At 39.6% G+C, this 21,890-nt stretch overlaps 1 protein-coding gene across 1 annotated transcript; it reads left to right on the top strand.

Annotated features, from left to right (window-relative positions):
• Window positions 1-4,077: 4,077 nt before the first annotated feature.
• LOC115527851 (olfactory receptor 7A10-like) lies at window positions 4,078-20,752 on the top strand. The gene is made up of 3 exons (XM_030335644.1): window positions 4,078-4,425; window positions 4,711-4,875; window positions 20,528-20,752. Exons 1-3 carry the CDS (start codon window positions 4,078-4,080, stop codon window positions 20,750-20,752), a joined length of 738 nt encoding a protein of 245 aa, XP_030191504.1.
• The last annotated feature ends 1,138 nt before the right edge of the window (window positions 20,753-21,890 follow it).

A 21,890-nucleotide genomic window follows, 5' to 3' on the forward strand; every position in this document is an offset into this window, starting at 1 on the left:
ACTCAAAATTGGGGTAAGATGTAAGGAGGTTAGACCTCTGGAAGGCCAGCAAGAGCATGGAGAAGAAATAACAAAAGTCAGATTCACCTGACTTCTAATCTGGTCTCCTGGGAACAGAGAATTAGCAGGAAAAAAAATTCTTTTCTGTCCAGACCAGTGGCCCAGAGGGAAACAAGGTGCTCCAGCGTGGGACTAACAATGGAAACAGTGCCTAATGAGCAGACACAGGGAGCTGTAAATATCTCCTCTGCCATCCTAACCATGGTGCTCCTTGTGCAGGACAGGACATGGTTGTTGCTCTCGGATTCCTAAGTCTGGCTGGGGGACCAATGCTTCACTCCTTCCTGCTGTCCTGTCTGGGAACAGAGCCTTGGTTTCCATCATCGACCATCAAGGGGGAATTTCAGTCCTCCACACAGAGACACTCCTCTTGTAGACCCCATCCAGGTGAGTCTGAGAGCTCAGCAGGTATTTCAGGAAAGGATCAGAAAGAATGGAACTTGAGAACCTTTTCTTGAGGTCACCTGAGAGCCTAAGCAGCCTGGCCCAGAGTCAAGAGATACCATGTTTGTTTGTTAGGTTGACTTTTAAAAATTTGAACACAATTTACTTAACACATTTTTTAAAAGAAGTGTTTGTTGGACTCAGCAATACAAGGATCACTGGTGATGCTGAGCGGTGGGAATGGAAGTCCAATTGGATGAGACTGAAGAAGGAAAAGGGGGCAGGTGCGTAAAGAGGTTCCAGTGAAATTAGCACGTATCCACGGAGTTTTGCAGCTAACGGGAGTAGGGAAACAGAGTAGGAGGCTTGGAGATACGAGCAGCAGGATGGGAGCATTTTACACTTTTTTTCATTTGGGGTACATTTAACTTGTTCTTTATTTCTTAGAAGGATCCAGCCTCCCGAAGGTAAATACTCCCTTGTGACAGTGGTTTTTGAGACACGCATTTCAAGTATTGTCTCTCTCTTTGGTATTTACCAGAAAGAAATAATAGACTTAGTATGACTGAAGGGATATGCCAAGGAGCATTTTGGCCACAATTTTATTACCAAGGAGGCTGAATAGATTTTAGACTTTGTTAGCCACTTACTTCCTATATGCAAATTTTTTGGCAAGTATGTTGCTTTTCTGTACTGGGAACTGAGTGTTTTTATTGTTGTTTTATTGCATTGTTTCAAAAAACAATTGCAATCTTTCACCAAGTTTGCTGTTTGCCACTTAATATTTCTGTTGTGTGTACATGTGTTTATGGGATTGAGAGAGAGTCTAGATATATATGTGTGCTCAAATCTCTCAGTTGGTCATATCGTGTTCCCCTCATTGTTTTAAACATCGAAATTCTTCCACATCCTTACTAGTAAGAAGTGCTTTTCCATATATTGCTGTGTTATGTCACATCTGACTTTCCTTATTTCTGCCATTTTATATTTTGAAGTTAGATCTGTTTTTTAAAATAGGAATCACCTCCCGTCCTTATGTGCAACATGTTCTTTTGTATTTAACTAAAGATTCCCTACATCTTTTCCATCAGCATGATTGAGTCCATTTATGGTTACATACAATAAAATTATAGCTTTAGCTACTGCTTCCTCCACTGTATGTTAAAAACTATATTTTCCCATCATTTATTTCCAAGCTTTTACCCATTTCGTCCTGAATCAGAGACCCATGTGGATATGATTATTGCTCTTTTACATCTTTTCTGTAAGACATTAGTGTTGGATCATTGTTCAATTTTGTTTAATACAGCTACTAGAATCCATCATGTTTAACACGATTTTCGTTTCCCTACTGTACTTTTTTTAATACATTCTCATGTTCTTAGAACTTGTTTCTGTATGAATGCACACCTTTGTGACCAAAAGATGCAAACAAAGCAGGTGAGGCCCCTGCTCCTTTGGGTCCTATATTATACTGGAGAAGAGAGCAAAGAAATAAGTGCTTATATGACATAGGGTCTTCAAGGATAACTCATAGAAAGAAAGGGGATAGATGGTCACGGAACGTGCATTATTTTGCACAGTACAGTCTGGGAAGGTTTCTGCATGTCAGACAAGGAACAGAGTAACGGGACTGGAGTGTTCCCACTGGATGTGGCAAAACAAAGATCAAACCCCAGAGCCCGAGATAACAAAGGAAAGAATACCACCAAGGAAAGTGAGGAAAGGGTCAGCCACATCCACTGTTGGGCCACATAAAAACAGGCGTGGTCAAGTAGACAGGGAATAGGTACATTAATAACAATCAGGTCAGGGGCCCGAGGTGGACACCATGATGAGGCAAGTGGAGTCATCAGCCCGGGCTCCCTGGAGTCTGACTTAACATCAGCACCCAAACTCACTACATTTTCTCTCGGCAACCAGGCTCCTATAATGGACTCGCCATTCACACTGCTTTTTTCCCACATGAGCAGGCAACGGTCTTCTGTTAAAACTACTTTTCCCATTATACCAGTGGATTCCATTTTTTGTACTGTCCACAGGAAACATGTCTTTGACATTATGATCCAGAATGTGTGCACATGCAAATACACAAATCCACATGGATGCTCACATGTGTGTGCGCACACGCACACACACAAATACACACACACGCGCGGCTGAACAAACAGGATGACCACTCATAAACTAACAGGAAGGATCTATGCTGAACTTTTTATATATATTCACCTAATCTGTCGAGCACCTTGGAGGGTGGATACCGCTGCCCCCACCATACTAGTGAGAATATTAACACTTTAGAACTATTTGCTTGTCTTCCCAAATTCAAACAGTTAACATTTTTTGGTGGATCTAAAATTCAAAGCTCATTAACTGATCCCAAAGTTGTCCAAAGTTGTGTGTGTTTATCATATAGAAAAACCTGTTACCATTTGATCTTGATAAATCCCCGCTATTTTTGTATGCTGTGTATTTGCTTTTGTCAGTTGGGGATTTATTCCTTTTACTCATATTTCCAGTGGATGTTTATACTTTATGTGTCTTGACACGATAAATACAGCACTCTTTTCTCTTTTGGAGAAATTGGATTTTGTTGCTTTATTAGTCATACTGGGCATATGGGGGTAAACCTAGGATTGGAATGCAACCAGAACCAGGGAAGCTTTCTTATCATCACGATCTCTCAGGGACCACCTGGGCTTATGAGATCTTTCTCCCTGCTCTTCCTTTGCTCTGTCTCCTTCTGAGTTTTTTATACTTCTCTAAATGCAGAAGAGAAGAATGGTCATATTAAAATGGAGCAGCGTGTTTTCATGTTCATGGGAATCTTACCAACTGGAAATTGGGTACTTTTCTATATTCTTTAGGATAATGACAATTTGATATTGAGAACTTCACCTGTATCATTTCTTTCCTAAATATTGTAACTAGGGGTGAGAAGAACCTGTAGTCACCTGGCCCCAGAAGGCTGTGGTGGGCCAGTGTGGGCCCTCAAAATACAGATGCCAGAATGTTAACCATCATTGGAAGTAAGAAGGAGATCTACTTTTATTTGCAGGATTCCTTAGGGACAAAATTAATGAAGTGCAAGGAACACTAGGCAAAGGAAAGGCTCCCTGTGTCGTGAAGTTTCAGCTGTAGCAGGAGGCCACCTCGTTCCTCAACAGTCCCTGCCATCACCTCTCTCTTACTCCTTTCCTGACCACACTGCCTCCATTTTTATACCTGGGTACCTGAAACAAATGCCTTCCTCAGGGCCTTTGAACTGGCTTTTCTTCCTGCAGAGCCCACACTTCCCCAGATAACCTCATGTCTTCCGTGCACATATCCCAGAAGTCTCTCTTCAAATGTCACCTTGCTTTTAGGTCTTCCTGAACTCCCCGTAAAGATAATAACCCAACCATTTTCTTTTATGCCTGCTTTTCCCCCACACACACATCATTGTAATTATACCATTTCTGCCATGTTACTAGTGCCCATTTGTGCTAATATTAATCTTTTTTTTTTCTAATTTTTAGTCACCACCACCACCACATGGCACCAGGCAATGATACCCAAATTTCAGAATTTCTTCTTCTGGGATTATCAGATGAACCAGAATTACAGCCCCTCACATTTGGGCTTTTCCTCTCCATGTACCTGATCATTGTGTTTGGAAACCTGCTCATCGTCCTAGCTGTCAGCTCTGACTCCCACCTCCACACCCCCATGTACTTCTTCCTGGCCAACCTGTCCTTTGTGGACATCTGCTTCACGTCCACCACCGTCCCAAAGATGCTTCTGAACATCCAGACCCAGAGCAAGGTCATAACCTATGCAGGCTGCATCACACAGATGTACTTTTTCCTACTCTTTGTAGAATTAGACATCTTTCTCCTGACTGTGATGGCTTATGACCGCTTTGTGGCCATCTGTCACCCCCTGAACTACATGGTCATCATGAACCCCCGGCTCTGTGAACTGCTGGTTCTGGTGTCCTGGATCATGTGTGCCCTGAATTCCTTGTTAGAAAGCTTAATGGTATTGCGGCTCTCCTTCTGTACAGTCAGGGAAATCCCCCACTTTTTCTGTGAACTCAATCAGATGATCCAACTTGCCTGTTCTGACACTTTTCTCAATAACATGGTGATGTATTCTGGAATTATGCTGCTGGCTGGTGGTCCCTTTGTTGGGATCCTTTACTCTTACTCTAAGATAGTTTCCTCCATACGTGGGATCTCATCAGCTCAGGGCAAGTATAAAGCATTTTCCACCTGTGTGTCTCACCTCTCGGTTGTCTCTCTATTTTATTGTACGGGCCTGGGAGTGTACCTTAGCTCGGCTGCTACCCAGAGCTCCCACTCAAGTGCCACAGCCTCAGTGGTGTATACAGTGGTCACACCCATGCTGAACCCCTTCATCTATAGCCTGAGGAACAAAGACATGAAGGGGGCTCTGATGCGGAGAAAGGGGAACACTTTTGCAGTGTTGGTGGGAATGCAAACCGGTGCAGCCACTCTGGAAAACAGGATGGAGGTTCCTCAAGAAATTAAAAACAGAACTACCCAATGATCCAGCAATTGCACTACTAGGTATTTATCCAAAGGACACAAAAATGCTGACTCGAGGGGGCACACACACCCCCATGTTTTTAGCAGCACTATCAAAAATAGCCAAATTAGGGAAGGAGACTAAATTTCCCTTGACTGATGAATGGATAAAGAAGATGTGGTGTATATATATAATGGAATATTTCTCGGTGATCAAATAAATGAAATCTTGCCATTTGCCATTTGTGGATGGAAGTAGAGTATATTACGCTAAATAAGTCAGCCAGAGAAAGACAAGTATGTGATTTTACTCATGTGGAATTTAAGAAACACAACAGATGCACATAGGTCAAGATATATAAAAATAAAACAAGATAAAAACAGAGAGGGAAGCAAACCAAAAGAGACTCTTAAATACAGAGAACAAACAGAGGGTTGCTGGGGGTGGGGGGGAGATGGCTTAAATGGGTGGTGGGCATTAAGCAGGGCACCTGCTGTGCCCTGCTGTGATGAGCACTGGGTATTACATTAAGTGATGAATCATTGGGTTCTACTCCTGAAACCAATACTACACCAAACGTTAACATGGACTTCAATAAAAAAACAAAAAGCAAACTGGGTTCAAAATCCTTCATTACTCTTTTCAGATACTGAGGTGACTTTTTATAAGAACAGAATTTTCTGGAATAAGAACTGTAAGTTGCAAGTTCATGAGAGATCTGGTTGTATTAAATTATTTATCACACACCTGCCTTAATAAAAGGTGAAATGTTAAAAAAAAAAGATTGTTGGCTGTGTGGCTCCATTTGTGTATAATTCAAGAAGATGCACACTAAGCTTTAATTTCTCTGTTATATTATTGTGAAGATGTAATCCAACTGAGCCTCCATTTCCTTATTTCTGAAGGTAATGTGGGGTAATGAGCCCTAACTCCAGACAGATGGTGTGAGGAATAAATGAAAGGCGTAGAGCACTTTGCTGGATCTGAAGAAAATATTCAAGGTTAAGGGTGTGATATGTATATGTGTGTGTTCGTTTATGTCCATCTTTCTCTCAAATAAACACATTAATATGCATACATGTAGATGCACAGAGGACTTACTAAAATCCCATCTATTATGTTGAAAGAAAATGTTAAATATGGCAGAGGGGGGTGGGGAGGATCATAATGAAAAGAATAAACATTCAAGTCAACATAAACTAGAAAGAATAGAATTTTGACACAAAGACTTAAAATGGAACAGGTGACCTCAATTTTAAAAAGAAATTGTCTTTTATATATACAATGGAATACTACTTGGCAATGAGAAAGAATGAAATATGGCCATTTGTAGCAACATGGATGGAACTGGAGAGTGTTATGCTAAGTGAAATAAGTCATACAGAGAAAGACAGATACCTTATGTTTTCACTCTTATGTGGATCCTGAGAAACTTAACAGAAGACCATGGGGGAGGGGAAGGGGAAAAAAAAGGTTAGAGAGGGAGGGAAGCAAACCATAAGAGACTCTTAAAAACTGAGAACAATCTGAGGGTTGATGGGGGGTGGGAGGGAGGGGGGGTGGGTAATTGGGTATTGAGGAGGGCACCTGTTGGGATGAGCACTGGGTGTTGTATGGAAACCAATTTGACAATAAATTTCATATTAAGAATAAATAAATAATAAAAAGGAATTGTCTTTTATCTCAAATCTTCAAAGGCCTCAGAGTCAAAACCACATTTACATGTATGTAGTGAGAAATCACTGTCCAGCAAGTAGAGCAGAATATCTCCAAACTGAAACTAAATTCTTTCCATTTAAGGTGGGATTTCAATACCAAATGCCTTTACCCAAGGGAAAGTTCACTGAATGAATTGAAAGGCTCAAATCCTGCTCCTATAAACAATATATTTCTGAACAAACTTCTGCATTCGATTCCTGATGCTGCTACAATAAATGACTACACTTGTGGCTTAAAACAAAGATTTATCCAAAGTTTCTAGGTCAGAAGCCTGAAATGGGTCTTGCTGGGCTAAAATTAAGAGATCATCAAGGCTGTGATCCTTCTGGACACTCCAGAAGAGAATTCATTCCGTTTCCCATTTCTATTTTTTAGTGGCTTTCCTATTTTTTAGTGACAACCTGCATTTTTTGTCTAGTGGCCCTTCCTCTAGCCCGCAGCATTGTGTCTGAAAATGTCTCTCTGATTCCAATTCTTTTCTTCCATTTTCTGCATTTAAAATGTTTGTTTATTTGTTTGTTTTGAGAGAGAGAGACAGGGAGAAAGAGACCAAGCATGAGCAGGGGAGGGCCAGAGAGAGAGAGGGAGAGAGAGAATCCCACGCATTCTCTGCTCTATCAGCACAAAGCCAGAAATGGGGCTCAGTCCCACAAACTGTGAGATCATGACCTGAACCAAAATCAAGAGCTGCACTATTAACCTAGTGAGCCACCCAGGCACCCCCTTCCTCTTTCACATTTAAAGGACCGCTGTGATTGCTCTAATCCCATCCCGATAATCTAGGCTAATCTTTTTTTTTTTACCAAATTCAGTGATTAGCAGACTTATTCCACCTCCTGGCTACATTCCTCTTAGTCTGTAAACAAATGTTTTCAAAAGTTCTTTGGATTAGGATGTGGACATCTTTTGGAAGCCCTTATTCTGCCTACTCCATAGTTTTTGCTCAAATATAAATTATTTGCTGTCACTCAAGAGCCCTTAGGTAAAAGAATTGAACACAGAATTTATCAACACCTATAGAGTTATGTGAAAAACTTTTCCTTCAAAATCACATATACAGAAGATTCCTGGTGGAGAAGACCTAAAACTGCCTACACGTGTCTCTAACACAGGAGCACAGCCTTGCTCTCAAGCTGTGCTCCACAGACCAGGACCCACAGCATCAACACCACCGGGGAGTTTATTAGAAACACAGAGTCCCTGGAGACCTGGAGACCTAATGCATCATAATTGGCATTTTAACTACAAACTCTGGCGATTTGTACACACAATGCAGGTAGAGCAGTGCCGGTCTCGAGTAATATTTCTCACTTTCTCACCGTTGACATTTGGGGCTGGGTGAATATTTGTATTGGGTGCTGTCCTATGGGTTATAGGTGTTTGGCAACATCCTCTTACACATGGCCAAATATCCCCACGGGCAAACTCCTGCCTGGTTGAGAACCGCTGTGCCAGGGTTTGAGAACTGGAAGCATCGTGACCGAATTCCAATCAAGGCTTCATCCAGCACGACAATTTATAACTGTGATATTATGCTTTGTAATAAAAAAAAAAATTATTTGGTCTACATCCCCATTTCTGGTACAGAGTTCCTAAAACTCTTCCAATTTCCTAAGTGATAGGAGTCATAAAGACGTCTTGTGTTGGGGGGGAGGGGTATCCGGATGGCAGTCAGGAGAGGGTCCAACTCTTGATATCATCTCACGATTTGTGAGATCTTCACTGTTAGCACAGAGGCTGCTTGGGATTCTCTCTCTCTCTCTCTCTCTCTCTCTCTCTCCACCCCCCTCAAAATAAATCAATGTAGTTAAGGGGGAAAAAAACGTCTTCTGTCAGGTTAATGAAGTGACGTTGAGAGGGGCTACTGGCCAGGAGGACCAACCGTGTTATTAGAAGACTGAAACTTCACATCCCAGACCCTGACCTCCTGGGAAGAAGGAGGGTCTAAGATTGAGTCTAATCACCAATGGCCAATGATTTAATCAACTGTGTCTACATAGTGAATCTTCGATAAAACCCAAAAGGATGGTTCAGAGAGATTTCAGGTTGGTGAATGTGAGACGTGTGGGAGATGGTTTATTTTCAGAAATACCAAATAGGGAGGAGCCATTTTGGCAGAACAGCCTGGAAACTTTTTGTGTGTCTCACGTCCATGAAGTACAGCCAGACCAACACTAAACCATCCTACACACCTAGAAAACCGATTGGAAGATTAACACAACAATCTGCACAACCTGAACCACAGAATTCAGCAGGTACACGGCACGGAGAGCTGAACTTGGGGAGCAAGAAGCCCCGAAGGTAGGGAACCCCTTTTGCAGGCGGAGAGAGGACGGAGACTGGGGGGGGGAGCATACAGGAAAAGCACCCCTCCCCAAAAGCAGCTGGAAAGAAAGTGGAAAATTGGAAACGGCCGCAGGGACGAAATTACAAAGGAAGAAAGGAGAAAGGAGAGGGTTTAAATTCCATTCAGACTGTAAACAAGGGGAGCACAAAGGCTGCAACTCCGCAGCTCCCTACCTGGCGGTGTGCTGGTGGGAAGGTGAATCCCCAGGAACAGAGTGGGGTCTGGGAGGTTCTCGGGCCACACGGGGAAAAGCGGTTCCACTGCCGGAAGGACATTCGGTAGAGAGGCCACCTGGTTCCAGCAGACTCCGGAAGGCGGCCACACTCGCTGGTGCTGGGATGAGGTCGTTGAGGGTGAAGCCTCGTGCCAGATATGTGTTGTGATTTTTCACGGTCCCTGAAACGCTGAGGCTACACCATCTCGCCATCTTTTTGGGGGGCGGGCTGACACCTGGCCGCAGTCTCAGGGCACCGGCACCAGCAGGGTCCGGCAAGCGTTCCTGGGTGCAGCCAACATTCGGCCATTGCTCATTCGGCCACTGCTCAGTGAGACCTTCCCGCAGAGGGGTGGAGCGGTTCAAAGCCACAGTCCTTCGGAAGGGGCTGGGGAAAACAGCCGCATCTGAGACAAAACGTGGGAGAGAGGTACTGCCTGGGGCCTGGTCACGGAGAGTGGAAAAGCAGGGAGTGGATGAGAGCTGAAAACGGAGGACTGGTGCGCGATTGCCGATCCAGGAGAACAGACTGGGTGGCTGGGTGGCGCCATTTTTCACCGCTCCCGCGCATGCGCCTGCGCACCGACAAGCCCTGCAACAATCCACCCCAAGAGGCTAGCAGCGCCATCTAGTGGAGAGCGGACTTTTTACACCGAGCCCTGCCCAACTGGGCCAACTTCGCTCTTCAAGAGCACAAACCTCACCGCCGGCTTCCTTTCTGGACTATAAAGAGCTACATGGACTGATTCTAGGGTAAAACGAAGCAATTTCAGTCCTACTTCAATCTGTTAGCAGGTTCGTCTATCCAATTTTTTCTCTCTCTCTCTTTTTTTTCCTTTTTCTCTTTTACAATTCTTTTCTTTTTCTTGAATACAGAAAGAGAAACAACTCATTTTTATTTTCAATTTTTCTTAAAAATATCTGTCTTTAATTTTTATTACTATATCTTTTACTTTGGTGTAAATTTTTTCAACTTCTACTTTACTTCCATCTTTTTATTTTAGTCTACTTCAGTATACCCACCTTTTCAAATGTTCAAACAATTTCTTTTTTTTCTTTTTCTTTTTTCTTTTTCCTTTTTCTTTTTCTTGAATGCAGAAAGAGAAAAACTTCAGTTTTACTTTCAATTTCTTTTAAAAATATTTTTATTTAATTTTTATTACTATATTTTTTGGTTTTACGTAAATTTTTTCAAATGCTATCTCACTCCCATCATTTTATTTTAGTCTATACAGTGTATTCACTTTTTCAAATTTTCAAACAATTTCTTTTTTTTCTTTTCTTTTTTCTCTTTTTTCTCTTTTTCATTTCTTTTCTTTTTTCTTAAATACAGAAAATGAAAAAATTCATATTTCCTTTTAATTTTTATTAAAAATAGTTTTCTTTAATTTTTTCTACTATATTCTCTACTTTTGTGTATATTTTTTCAAATTCTATTTTACTCACATCATCTCATTTTAATCTACTTTAGTGTATTCATGTTTTCAAATTCTCAAACAATTTCCTTTTTTTTTCTCTAATCCGTCAAACCACTTCCAACACCCAGGCCAAAACAAACCTAGGATCTAGCATCATCTATTTGTGCGTGTGTGTGTGTGTGTTTATTTTTAATTTTAATATTTTTTTAATTTTAATTTTTTTAATTTCAATTTTTCGACGTCATTAATTCCTTTTCTCCCTTCAAAATGACAAAATGAAGGAATTCACCCCAAAAGAAAGAGCACAAACAAATGACAGCCAGGGATTTAACCAACACAGATACAAGCAAGATGTCTGAACCAGAATTTAGAATCATGATAATAAGAATACTAGCTGGAGTCAAAAATAGATTAGAACCCTTTCTGCAGAGATAAAAGAAGTAAAAAATAGCCAGAATGAAATTAAAAATGCTATAACTGAGCTGCAATCATGGATGGATGCAGTGGTGTCAAGGATGGACGAGGCAGAACAGAGAATCAGAGATATACAGGACAAACTTATAGAGAATAACGAAGCAGAAAAAAAAGAGGGAGATTAAGGCAAAAGAGCACGATTTAAGAATTAGAGAAATCAGTGACTCATTAAAAAGGAACAACATCAGAATCATAGGGGTTCCAGAGGAGGAAGAGAGAAATAGGGGTAGAAGGGTTATGTGAGCAAATCATAGTGGAAAACTTTCCTAACCTGGGGAAAGACACAGGCATCAAAATCCAGGAAGCACAGAGGACTCCCATTAGATTCAACAAAAACCAGCCATCAACAAGGCATATCATAGTCAAATTCACAAAATACTCAGGCAAGGAGAGAATCATAAAATCAGCAAGGAAAAAAAATCCCTAACCTACCAGGGAAGACAGATCAGGTTTGCAGCAGAACTATCCACAGAAACTTGGCAGGCCAGAAAGGAGTGGCAGGATATATTCAGTGTGCTGAGTCAGAAAAATATGCAGCCAAGAATTCTTTATCCAGCAAGGCTGTCATTCAAAATAGAAGGAGAGATTAAAAGTATCCCAGACAAACAAAAATTAAAGGAGTTTGTGACCACTGAACTGCAAGAAATTTTAAGGAGGACTCTCTGAGGAGAGAAAAGATGAATATATATATAAATAAATAAATACCAAAAGCAACAAAAGATTAGAAAGGACAAGAGAACACCACCAGAAACTCCAACTCTACAAGCATAATGGCAATAAATTCATATCTTTCAGTACTCACTCTAAACGTCAATAGACTCAGTGCTCCAATCAAAAGACATAGTGTAACAGAATGGATAAGAAAATAAGACCCATCTATATGCTGTTTACAAGAGACCCATTTTAAACCTAAAGACACCTTCATTCAGATTGAAAATAAGGGGATGGAGCCATCTATCATGCTAATGGTTGCCAAAAGAAAGCTGGAGTAGCCATACTTATATCAGACAATTTAAACTTTAAAATAAAGATTGTATCAAGAGATGACAGAAGGGCATTATATCATAATCAAGGGGTCTACCCACCAAGAAGACCTAACAATTGCAAACATTTATGCGCCAAATGTGGCAGCACCCAAATATATAAATCAGTTAATCACAAACAAAAAGAAACTCATTGATAGTAATACCATAATAGTAGAAGACTTCAACACCCCACTCACAGCAATGGATAGATAATCTAATCAAAAAATCAACAAGGAAACAATGGCTTTGAATAATACATTGGACCAGATGGACTCCACAGATATATTCAGAACATTTCATCCTAAAGCAGCAGAATATACATTCTTCTCCGGTGCACATGGAACATTCTCCAGAATAGACCATATACTGGGACACAAATCAGCCCTAAGTAAGTACAAAAAGATCGAGATCATATCGTGCATATTTTCAGACCACAATGCTATGAAACTTGAAATCAACCACAAGAATTTGGGCAGGTAACAAATACTTGGAGACTGAAGAGCATCCTACTAAAGAATGAATCGGCTAACCAAGCAGTTAAAGAGGAAATTAGAAACTATATGGAAGTCAATGAAAATGATAATACCACAACCCAAAACCTCTGGGATGCAGCAAAGGTGGTCATAAGAGGAAATTATATAGCAATCCAGACCTTCCTAAAGAAGGAAGAAAGATCTCAGATACACAACCTAACCTTATGCCTTAAGGAGCTGGAAAAAGAACAGCAAATAAAACCCCAAACCAGCAGAAGGCAGGAGATAATAAAGATTAAAGCAGAAATTAATGCTATCAAAACAAACAAAACAAAACAGTAGAACAGATCAATGAAACCAGAAGCTGGTTCTTCAAAAGAATTAACAAAATTGATAACCCCCTAGCCAGTTTGATCGAAAAGAAAAAGGAAAGGACCCAAATAAATAAAATCAAGAATGAAAGAGGAGAAATCACAACCAACATAGCAGAAAAAGAAACAATAATAAGAGAATATTATGAGCAATTATATACCAATAAAATGGGCAATCTGGAAGAAATGGACAAATTCCTAGAAACATATACACTACCAAAACTGAAACAGGAAGAAATAGAAAATTTGAACAGACACATAACCAGTAAAGAAATCCAAGTAATAATCAAAAATCTCCTAAAAAACAAGTCTAGGACCAGTTGGCTTTCCAGAAGAATTCTACCAAACATTTAAAGAAGAGTTAACATTTATTCTCTTGAGGCTGTTCCAAAAAATAGAAATAGAAGGAAAACTTCCAAACTCTTCCTATGAAGCCAGCATTACCTTGATTCCAAAACCAGACAAAGACCCCACTAAAAAGGAGAACTATAGACCAACTTCCCTGATGAACATGGATGCAAAAATCCTCAACAAGATACTAGCCAACTGGATCCAACAATACATTAAAAAAATTACTCACCACGACCAAATGGGATTTATCCCTGGGATGCAGGGCTGGTTCAGTATCCACAAAACAATTAACGTGACTCATCATATCAATAGAAGAAAGGACAAGAACCATATGATCCTCTCAATAGATGAAGAGAAAGCATTTGACAAAATACAGCAATGTTTCTTGATAAAAACCCTCAAGAAAGTAGGGATAGAAGGATCACACCTCGAGATCATAAAAGCCATATATGAATGACCCAACACTAATATCATCCTCAGTGGGGAAAAACTGAGAGCTTTCCCCCTAAAGTCAGGAACAAGACAGAGATGTCTACTCTCGCCACTGTTATTCAACATAGTATTGGAAGTCTTAGCCTCTGCAATCAGACAATACAAAGAAATGAAAGGCATCCAAATCAGCCAGGAGGAATTCAAGCTTTCACTCTTCACAGATGACATGATACTCTATATGAAAAACCAAAAAAATTCCACCAAAAACTGATAGAACTGATTCATGAATTCAACAAAGTTGCAGGATATAAAATCAATGCGCAGAAATCGGTTGCATTCCTATACACCAACAATGAAGCGTCAGAAAGAGAAGTCAAGGAATCGATCCATTTACAGTTGCACAAAAAAACCATAAAATACCTAGGAATAAATCTAAACAAAGAGGTGAAAAATCTATACACTGAAAACTATAGAAATCTTATGAAAGAAATTGAAGAAGACACGAAGAAACGGAAAAAGATTCCATACTCCTGGATAGGAAGAACAAATATTGTTAAAATGTTGATACTACCCAAAGCAATCTACATATTCAATGCAATCCCTATCAAAGTAACACCAGCATTCTTCACAGAGCTAGAACAAATAATCCTAAAATTTGTATGGAACCAGAAAAGACCCCAAATAGCCAAAGCAATCTTGAAAAAGAAAACCAAAGCAGGAGGCATCACAATCCCAGACTTCAAGCTATACTACAAAGCTGTAATCATCAAGACAGTATGGTACTGGCACAAGAACAGATACTCAGATCAATGGAACAGAATAGAGACCCCAGAAATGGACCCACAAATGTCTGGCAAACTAATCTTTGACAAAGCAGGAAAGAGTATCCGATAGAATAAAGACAGTCTCTTCAGCAAGTGGCCCTGGGAAAACTGGACAGCAACATGCAGAAAAATGAACTTGGACCACTTTCTTACACCATACACAAAAATAAGCTCAAAATGGATGAGAGATCTCAATGTAAGACAGGAAGCCATCAAAATCCTTGAGGAGAAAGCAGGCAAAAACCTCTTTGATCTTGGCTGCAGCTTCTTACTCAATGAAAGCAAGGGAAACAAAAGCAAAAAGGAACTACTGGGACCTCATCAAAATAAAATCTTCTGCACAGCAAAGGAAATAATCAACAAAACTAAAAGGCAACTGACAGAATGGGAGAAGATATTTGCAAATGACATATCAGATAAAGGGTTAGTATCCAAAATCTATAAAGAACTTATCAAACTCAACACCCAAAAACCAAATAATCCAGTGAAGAAATGGGCAAAAGACACGAATAGACACTTCTCCAAGGAAGACATCCAGATGGCCAACCAACACATGAAGAGATGCTCAACATCACTCATCATCAAGGAAATACAAATCAAAACCACACTGAGATATCAACTCACACCTGTCAGAATGGCTAACATTAACAACTCAGGCAACAACAGATGTTGGTGAGGATGCAGAGAAAGAGGATCTCTTTTGCATTGTTGGTGGGAATGCAAGCTGGTGCAGCCACTCTGGAAAACAGTATGGAGGTTCCTCAAAAAACTAAAAATAGAACTACCCTAAGACCCAGCAATTGCACCACTAGGCATTTATCCATGGGATACAGGTGTGCTGTTTCGAAGGGACACATGCACCCTCATGTTTATAGCAGCACTATCAACAATAGCCAAAGTATGGAAGGAGCCCAAATGTTCATCGATGGATGGATGGATAAAGAAGATGTGGTATATATATATATATATATATATACACACATATATACATATATATATATATATATATATATATATATATATATATACACAATGAAGTATTACTCGGCAATCAAAAAGAATGAAACCTTGCCATTTGCAACTATGTGGATGGAACTGGAGGGTATTATGCTAAGTGAAATTAGTCAGTCAGAGAAAGACAAAAGTCATATGACTTCACTCATATGAGGACTTTAAGAGACAAAACAGATGAACATAAGGGAAGGGAAACAAAAATAATATAAAAACAGGGAGGGGGACAAAACAGAAGAGACTCATAAATATGGAGAACAAACTGAAGGTTGCTAGAGGGGTTGTGGGAGGGGGAATGGGCTAAATGGGTAAGGGACATTAAGAAATCTACTCCTGAAATCATTGTTGCACTATATGCTAACTAATCTGGATATAAATTTTAAAAAATAAAAAATAAAATTAAAAAAAAAGAAATGCAACCAATTTCTATGCATTTATTTTATATCCTGCTACTTTGCTGAATTCATGGATCAGTTCTAGCAGTTTTTTGATGGAATCTTTTGAGTTTTCCACATAGGGAATAGCATGTCATCTGCGAAGAGTGAAAGCTTGACTTCCTTCTTGCTGATTTGGATGCCTTTTATTCCTTTGTGTTGTCCGATTGCTAAGCTAGGACTTCCAACACTATATTGAATAACAGTAGTGAGTGTGGACATCCCTGTCATGTTCCTGACCTTAGAGGGAATACTCCGTTTTTCTCCATTAAGGATGATATTAGCAGTGGGTCTTTCATATATGGCCTTTATGATCTTGAGGTACAGTCCTTCTACCCCTACTTTTTTGAGGGTTTTTATCAAGAAATGATGCTGTATTTTGTCAGATTCTTTCTTTGCATCTATTGAGATCATGTGGTTCTTGTCCTTTCTTTTTTTGGTGTAATGTATCACATTGGTTGTTTTGCGAATATTGAACCAGCCCTGTATCCCAGGTATAAATCCCACTTGGTCGTGGCGAATGATTATTTTAATGTACTGTTGGATCCAGTTGGCTAGTAATTTGTTGAGAAATTTTGCATTGATGTTCATCAGGGAAAATGGTCTCCAGTTCTCCTTTCTGGTGGGATCTTTGTCTGGTTTTGGAATCAAGGTAGCGCTGGCTTCAATGAGTTTGGAAGTTTTCCTTCCACTTCTGTTTTTTGGAACAGCTTCAAAAGAATAGGTGTTAACTCTTCTTTAAATGTTTCATAGAATTCCCTGGAAAGTCATCTGGCACCCTGGACTCTTGTTATTTGAGAGATTTTTGATTAATAATCCAATTTCTTTACTGGTTATGGATCTGTTCAATTTTTCTATTTCTTCTTGTTTCAGTTTTGATAGTGCATATGTTTCTAGGAATTTGTCCATTTCTTTGAGATTACCCAATTCATTAGTGTGTAATTGCTCATAATATTCTCTTATTATTGTTTGTATTTCTGCCATGTTGGTTGTGTTCTCTCCTCTTTCATTCTTGATTTTATTTATTTGGATCCCTTCCTTTTTCTTTTTGATCAAACTGGCTAAGGGGTTATCAATTTTGCTAATTCTTTCAAAGAACCAGATCCTGGTTTCATTTATCTGTTCTACTGGTTTTTTTGTTTTTTGTTTTTTGGGGTTTATTTTGGTTTCAATAGCATTGATTTCTGCTCTGATCTTTATTATTTCCCATCTTCTGCTGGTTTTCGGTTTATTTGCTGTTCTTTTTCGAGGCCTTAGGGTGTAAGGTTAGGTTGTGTATCTGAGACTTTTCTTCTTTCTTTAGGAAGGCCTGGATTGCTATACACTTCCCTCTTATGACCATTTTGCTGCATCTCAGAGGTTTTGGGCTGTGGTGTTATCATTTTCATTGACTTCCATATACTTTTTAATTTCCTCTTTAACTTCTTGGTTAGCCCATTCATTCTTTAGTAGGATGCTCTTTAGTCTCCAAGTATTTGTTGTCTTTCCAAAAAAATTTTTGTGGTTGATTTCGAGTTGTGGTCTGAAAATATGCATGGTATGATCTCTATCTTTTTGTGCTTGTTGAAGGCTGATTTGTGAAACAGTATGTGACCTAGTCTGGAGAATGTCCCATGTGCACTCGAGAAGAATGTGTATTCTGCTGCTTTAGGATGAAATGTTTTGAATATATCTGTTAAGTCCTTCCGATCCAGTGTGGGTTTTCTGTTTAGATGATCTCTCCATTGCTGTAAGTGGGGTGTTGAAGTCCCCTACTACTATGGTATTATTATCAATGAGTTTCTGTATGTTTATGAGTAATTGATTTATATATTTGGGGGCTTTCATGTTTGGAGCATAAATGTTTACAATTGTTAGACATTCTAGGTGGATAGACCCCCTAATTGTGATATAATGCGCTTCTTCATCTCTTGTTACAGTCTTTATTTTAAAGTCTAGATTGTCTGATATAAGTATGGCTACTCCAGCTTTCTTTTGGCAACCATTAGCATGATAGATGGTTCTCCGTCCCCTTACTTTCAATCTGCAGGTGTGTTTGGGTCTAAAATGGGTCTCTTGTTAACAGTATATAGATGGATCTTGTTTTCTTATCCATTCTGTTACTCTATGTCTTTTGATTGGAGCATTTAGTCCATTGACATTTAGAATGAGTCCTGAAGTATATAAATTTATTGCCATTATGTTGCCTGTAGAGTTGGAGTGTCTGGTGGTGATCTCTGGTCCTCTCTAGTCTTTGTTGCTTTTGGCCTTTTTTTGTTTTGTTTCATCTTTTCTCCTCTCAGAGAGTCCCCCTTAAAATTTCTTGCAGGGCTGGTATAGAGGTTATGAACTCCTTTGTTTTTGTTTGTCTGGGAAACTTTTATCTCTCCTTCTATTTTAAATAACAGCCTTCTGTATAAAGAATTGTTGGCTGCATAGTTTTCTGATTCAGCACATTGAATATATCCTGCCACTCCTTTCTGGCCTTCCAAGTCTGTGGATAGTTCTGCTGTGAACCGGATCTGTCTTCCCCTGTAGGTTAATGACTTTTTTTTGCCTTGCTGCTTTCATGATTCTTTCCTTGTCTGTGTATTTTGTGAATTTGACTATGATATGCCTTGTTGTTGGTTGGTTTTGTTGAATCCAGTGGCAGTTCTCTGTGCTTCCTGGATTTTGATTTCTGTATCTTTCCCCGGGTTAGGGAAGTTTTCTGCTATGATTTGCTCTCATAAACCTTCTATCCCTTTTTTTCTCTCTTCATCTTCTGGCACCCCTATGATTCAGATGTTATCCCTTTTTAATGAGTCACTGAGTTCTCTCATTCTTGTATTGTGTTCTTTTGCCTTAGTGTTCCTCTTTTTTTCTGCTTTACTATTGTCCATAAGTTTGCCCTATCACTGCCATATCACTGATTCGCTGCTCTGCTTTATGCATCCTTGCCAACGTGGCATCCATTCAAGATTGCATCTCATTTATAGCATTTTTTTATTTTTTATTTTTTTTAACGTTTATTTATTTTTGAGAGACAGAGTGTAAGCAGGGGAGGGGCAGAGAGAGAGAGAAAGACACAGAATCTGAAGAGGCTCCAGGTTCTGAGCTGTCAGCACAGAGCCCAACACAAGACTCGAACTCACAAGCCATGAGATCATGACCTGAGCTGAAATCAGACACTGAACCAACTGAGGCACCCAGGCGCCCCTCATTTATAGCATTTTTAATTTCATCCTGACTATCTTTTACATCTTTTATCTCAGAAGAAAGGGATTCTTTGCTTTTTTTCATTCCCAGCTGGTATTCTTATTATCACAATTCTAAATTATGGATAGACATCTTGCTTGCATCTGTGTTGATTAAGTCCCTGGCTATCATTTCTTCCTGTTCTTTCTTTTGGGGTGAATTTCTTCATTTAGTCATTTTGGAGGAATAAAAATAATTAATAAAATTTAGAAAATAAAAATTAAAAAATTTAAAACAACACAAAAAAAATCAAATAAAGGTTGCTAGCTCCTAGGTGTGTTTTGTTCTCATTGTTGAAAGAAGCATGATAGAATAGAGAAAAAAGAGAATGAAAAGAAAAGGGAAAAAATGTAAAACATTTGGAAATTTTTAAAAAATGAATACAGTAAAATAGAATAAAATGAAATGATGTAAAACAGGATCTTAAAAATTTACAAAAAAAAACTAAAAAATATAATAGAAAAAATTAAAGAAAATCTTTTTTATAAAAACAGAAAATAAAAATAAATTTTTTCTTTCTGTATTCAAGAATAAGAAACAAAAGAAAAAGAAAAACATTGAATAGATGGACCAATGAACAGAGTGAAATATGATAGAAATTATATCGTTTCCCCAAGATGTCAAACTATGAAGCGCTTTATAGTCTTTATAGCAGAGAGACTTGTGGTATTCCTCTAGAGCATGGTTGGTGCAGTTGGTCAGGGCTTGGTGTAACAGCTCTGTTGTCCACTAGATGGTGCTGCTTAGCTTACTGGAGTGGATTGTTGTGTATGTGCATGCACAGGAGGATGGCATCACCCAGCCACCCAGTCTCTACTATCAGAACTCTGTGCTCTTGCCCACCAGCAATCAAGCATCCCTCCTTTGTCTCCAGCTTCCATCAACTCCCTGCTTCTACACTGTCCGCATCCAAGCCATCAGCCTGCCAAGCAGCACCTCCCTCCCAAGTTTTATCTCAGATGGGGCTGTGTTTCCAAACCTCTCGCTTCTGTGTCCCCTGCAGCTTTGACCTGCTCAGACCCTCTGGGGGAGGGTCTCTCCAAGCAATGGCCAGGTGTCAGCCCACCGCCAGGAAGGTTTGTGCACCTGTGCTGCTGCAGATGCCCAGAGACTGTGGCTGGGTGCCTGCCCAGCCCAGAAAAAGTTTATGCAATCATGTAGCAGCAGCATTCCAGGGATCTTGGTAAATCACAACACACATCCAGCACCCGGCTTCACCCTTAATGTCCTTGTTCCAACACCAGCACATGTGGCTTTTCTCTGGGTCTGCTGGGACCTTTGCCTGTGGGATGGCCACACAGCCTATACCAAATGTCCTCTCAGTTGGAGAACCACCTCTCCCCGTGTGGCCTAAGGATCCCGCGGACCTCTCTGTCTGCTCCTGGAGATTCACCCTTCCCACCAAAGCTCTACCAAGTATCAAGCTGCAGAGTTTCAGACTCTATGCTCCCGTGTTTATAGAGTTTTAATGGTATTTAAACCCTCTCTTTTCTCCTTTCTCCCTTCTCCCTTTCTTATTAATTCCCTTACAGGTCTTTCTACTCTCTCTTTCTTTCCAGCTGCTGTCAGGGGGAATGTTTTTCCTGTACTCTCCCCCCTGTCTCTGTCCTCTCTCCACAAGCAAAAATAGCTCCCTACCCTCCCTGGCTTCTCTCTCCCCTAGTTCACCTCTCTGCACTGTGTACCTGCTGAGTTCTGTGGTTCAAGTCACGCATATTGTTGTGTCAATCCTCAGATCAATTTTCTAGGTGTGCAAGATGGTTTGGTGTTGATATGGCTGCATTTCAGGGACAAGAGAGACAAAAACTTCCATGCTGCTCCACCATCTTGGCCCCTCCCCTATCCATAAGTCCATTTAAATATAATACAAGAAAGTGTACAAAAGCTTTAAAGCTTTATTATATAATTGTAAAAATGTAATCAACCAGAAACCTCTTTTTCCTTATTTCCAATGATGATGTGGGCTAATAAACCTAATTCAGGCAGAGGTTGTTAGGAATAAATACAGTGGTTGAAAATATTTGGTGAGTCCAAGAACACTTTAGTGGGTAGTGAGTGGATGCACATATATGTGTGTGTGTGCATTTGTACATTACTTCATACAAATACACTCTTATATAAGAATGCATAACACAAACTCAGTAATGCCATCTTTTATGTTGAAAGGAAATTTAGGTGGGATATAAATGAAACCAGAAACTGTTTGAATTAGCACAGAATTAAAAGAATGTAGAAACTTAGACACAAAATTTAAAGTAGAATGGGCTAACTTAATTTAATAGTAAATTACTTTTTCTTATCATAATGTGCAAAAGACCTCAAAGTCAGGATTCATATTTAAATATAAACTCATGAGGTTCATTGATAGAGTATGTGACTCTTTATTTTCTAAGATTTTTTTACCAATAATTACTTTTTTACCAATGATTACAATAAATAAAATTTATCGTCAAATTGGTTTACATACAACACCCAGTGCTCATCCCAACAGGTGCCCTCCTCAATGCCCATCACCCATTTTCCCCTCTCCCCCATGCCCCATCAACCCTCAGTTTGTTCTCAGTATTTAAGAGTCTCTTATGATTTGCCTCCTTCCCTCTTTGTAAC

This window comes from Lynx canadensis, chromosome A2 (genome assembly GCF_007474595.2).
Source record: "Lynx canadensis isolate LIC74 chromosome A2, mLynCan4.pri.v2, whole genome shotgun sequence".
NCBI lineage: Eukaryota > Metazoa > Chordata > Mammalia > Carnivora > Felidae > Lynx > Lynx canadensis.

Bases quoted from the DNA above. Each gene is read 5' to 3' on its own strand.
- LOC115527851 (XM_030335644.1), top strand. From the start codon at position 4,078: ATGTACCTGATCATTGTGTTTGGAAACCTGCTCATCGTCCTAGCTGTC. The intron at 4,426-4,710 runs ATCATGTGTGCC...TGTGTGTCTCAC, and splicing joins TGCTGGTTCTGGTGTCCTGG to CTCTCGGTTGTCTCTCTATT. The intron at 4,876-20,527 runs GCTCTGATGCGG...TTCCAACACCAG, and splicing joins GGAACAAAGACATGAAGGGG to CACATGTGGCTTTTCTCTGG.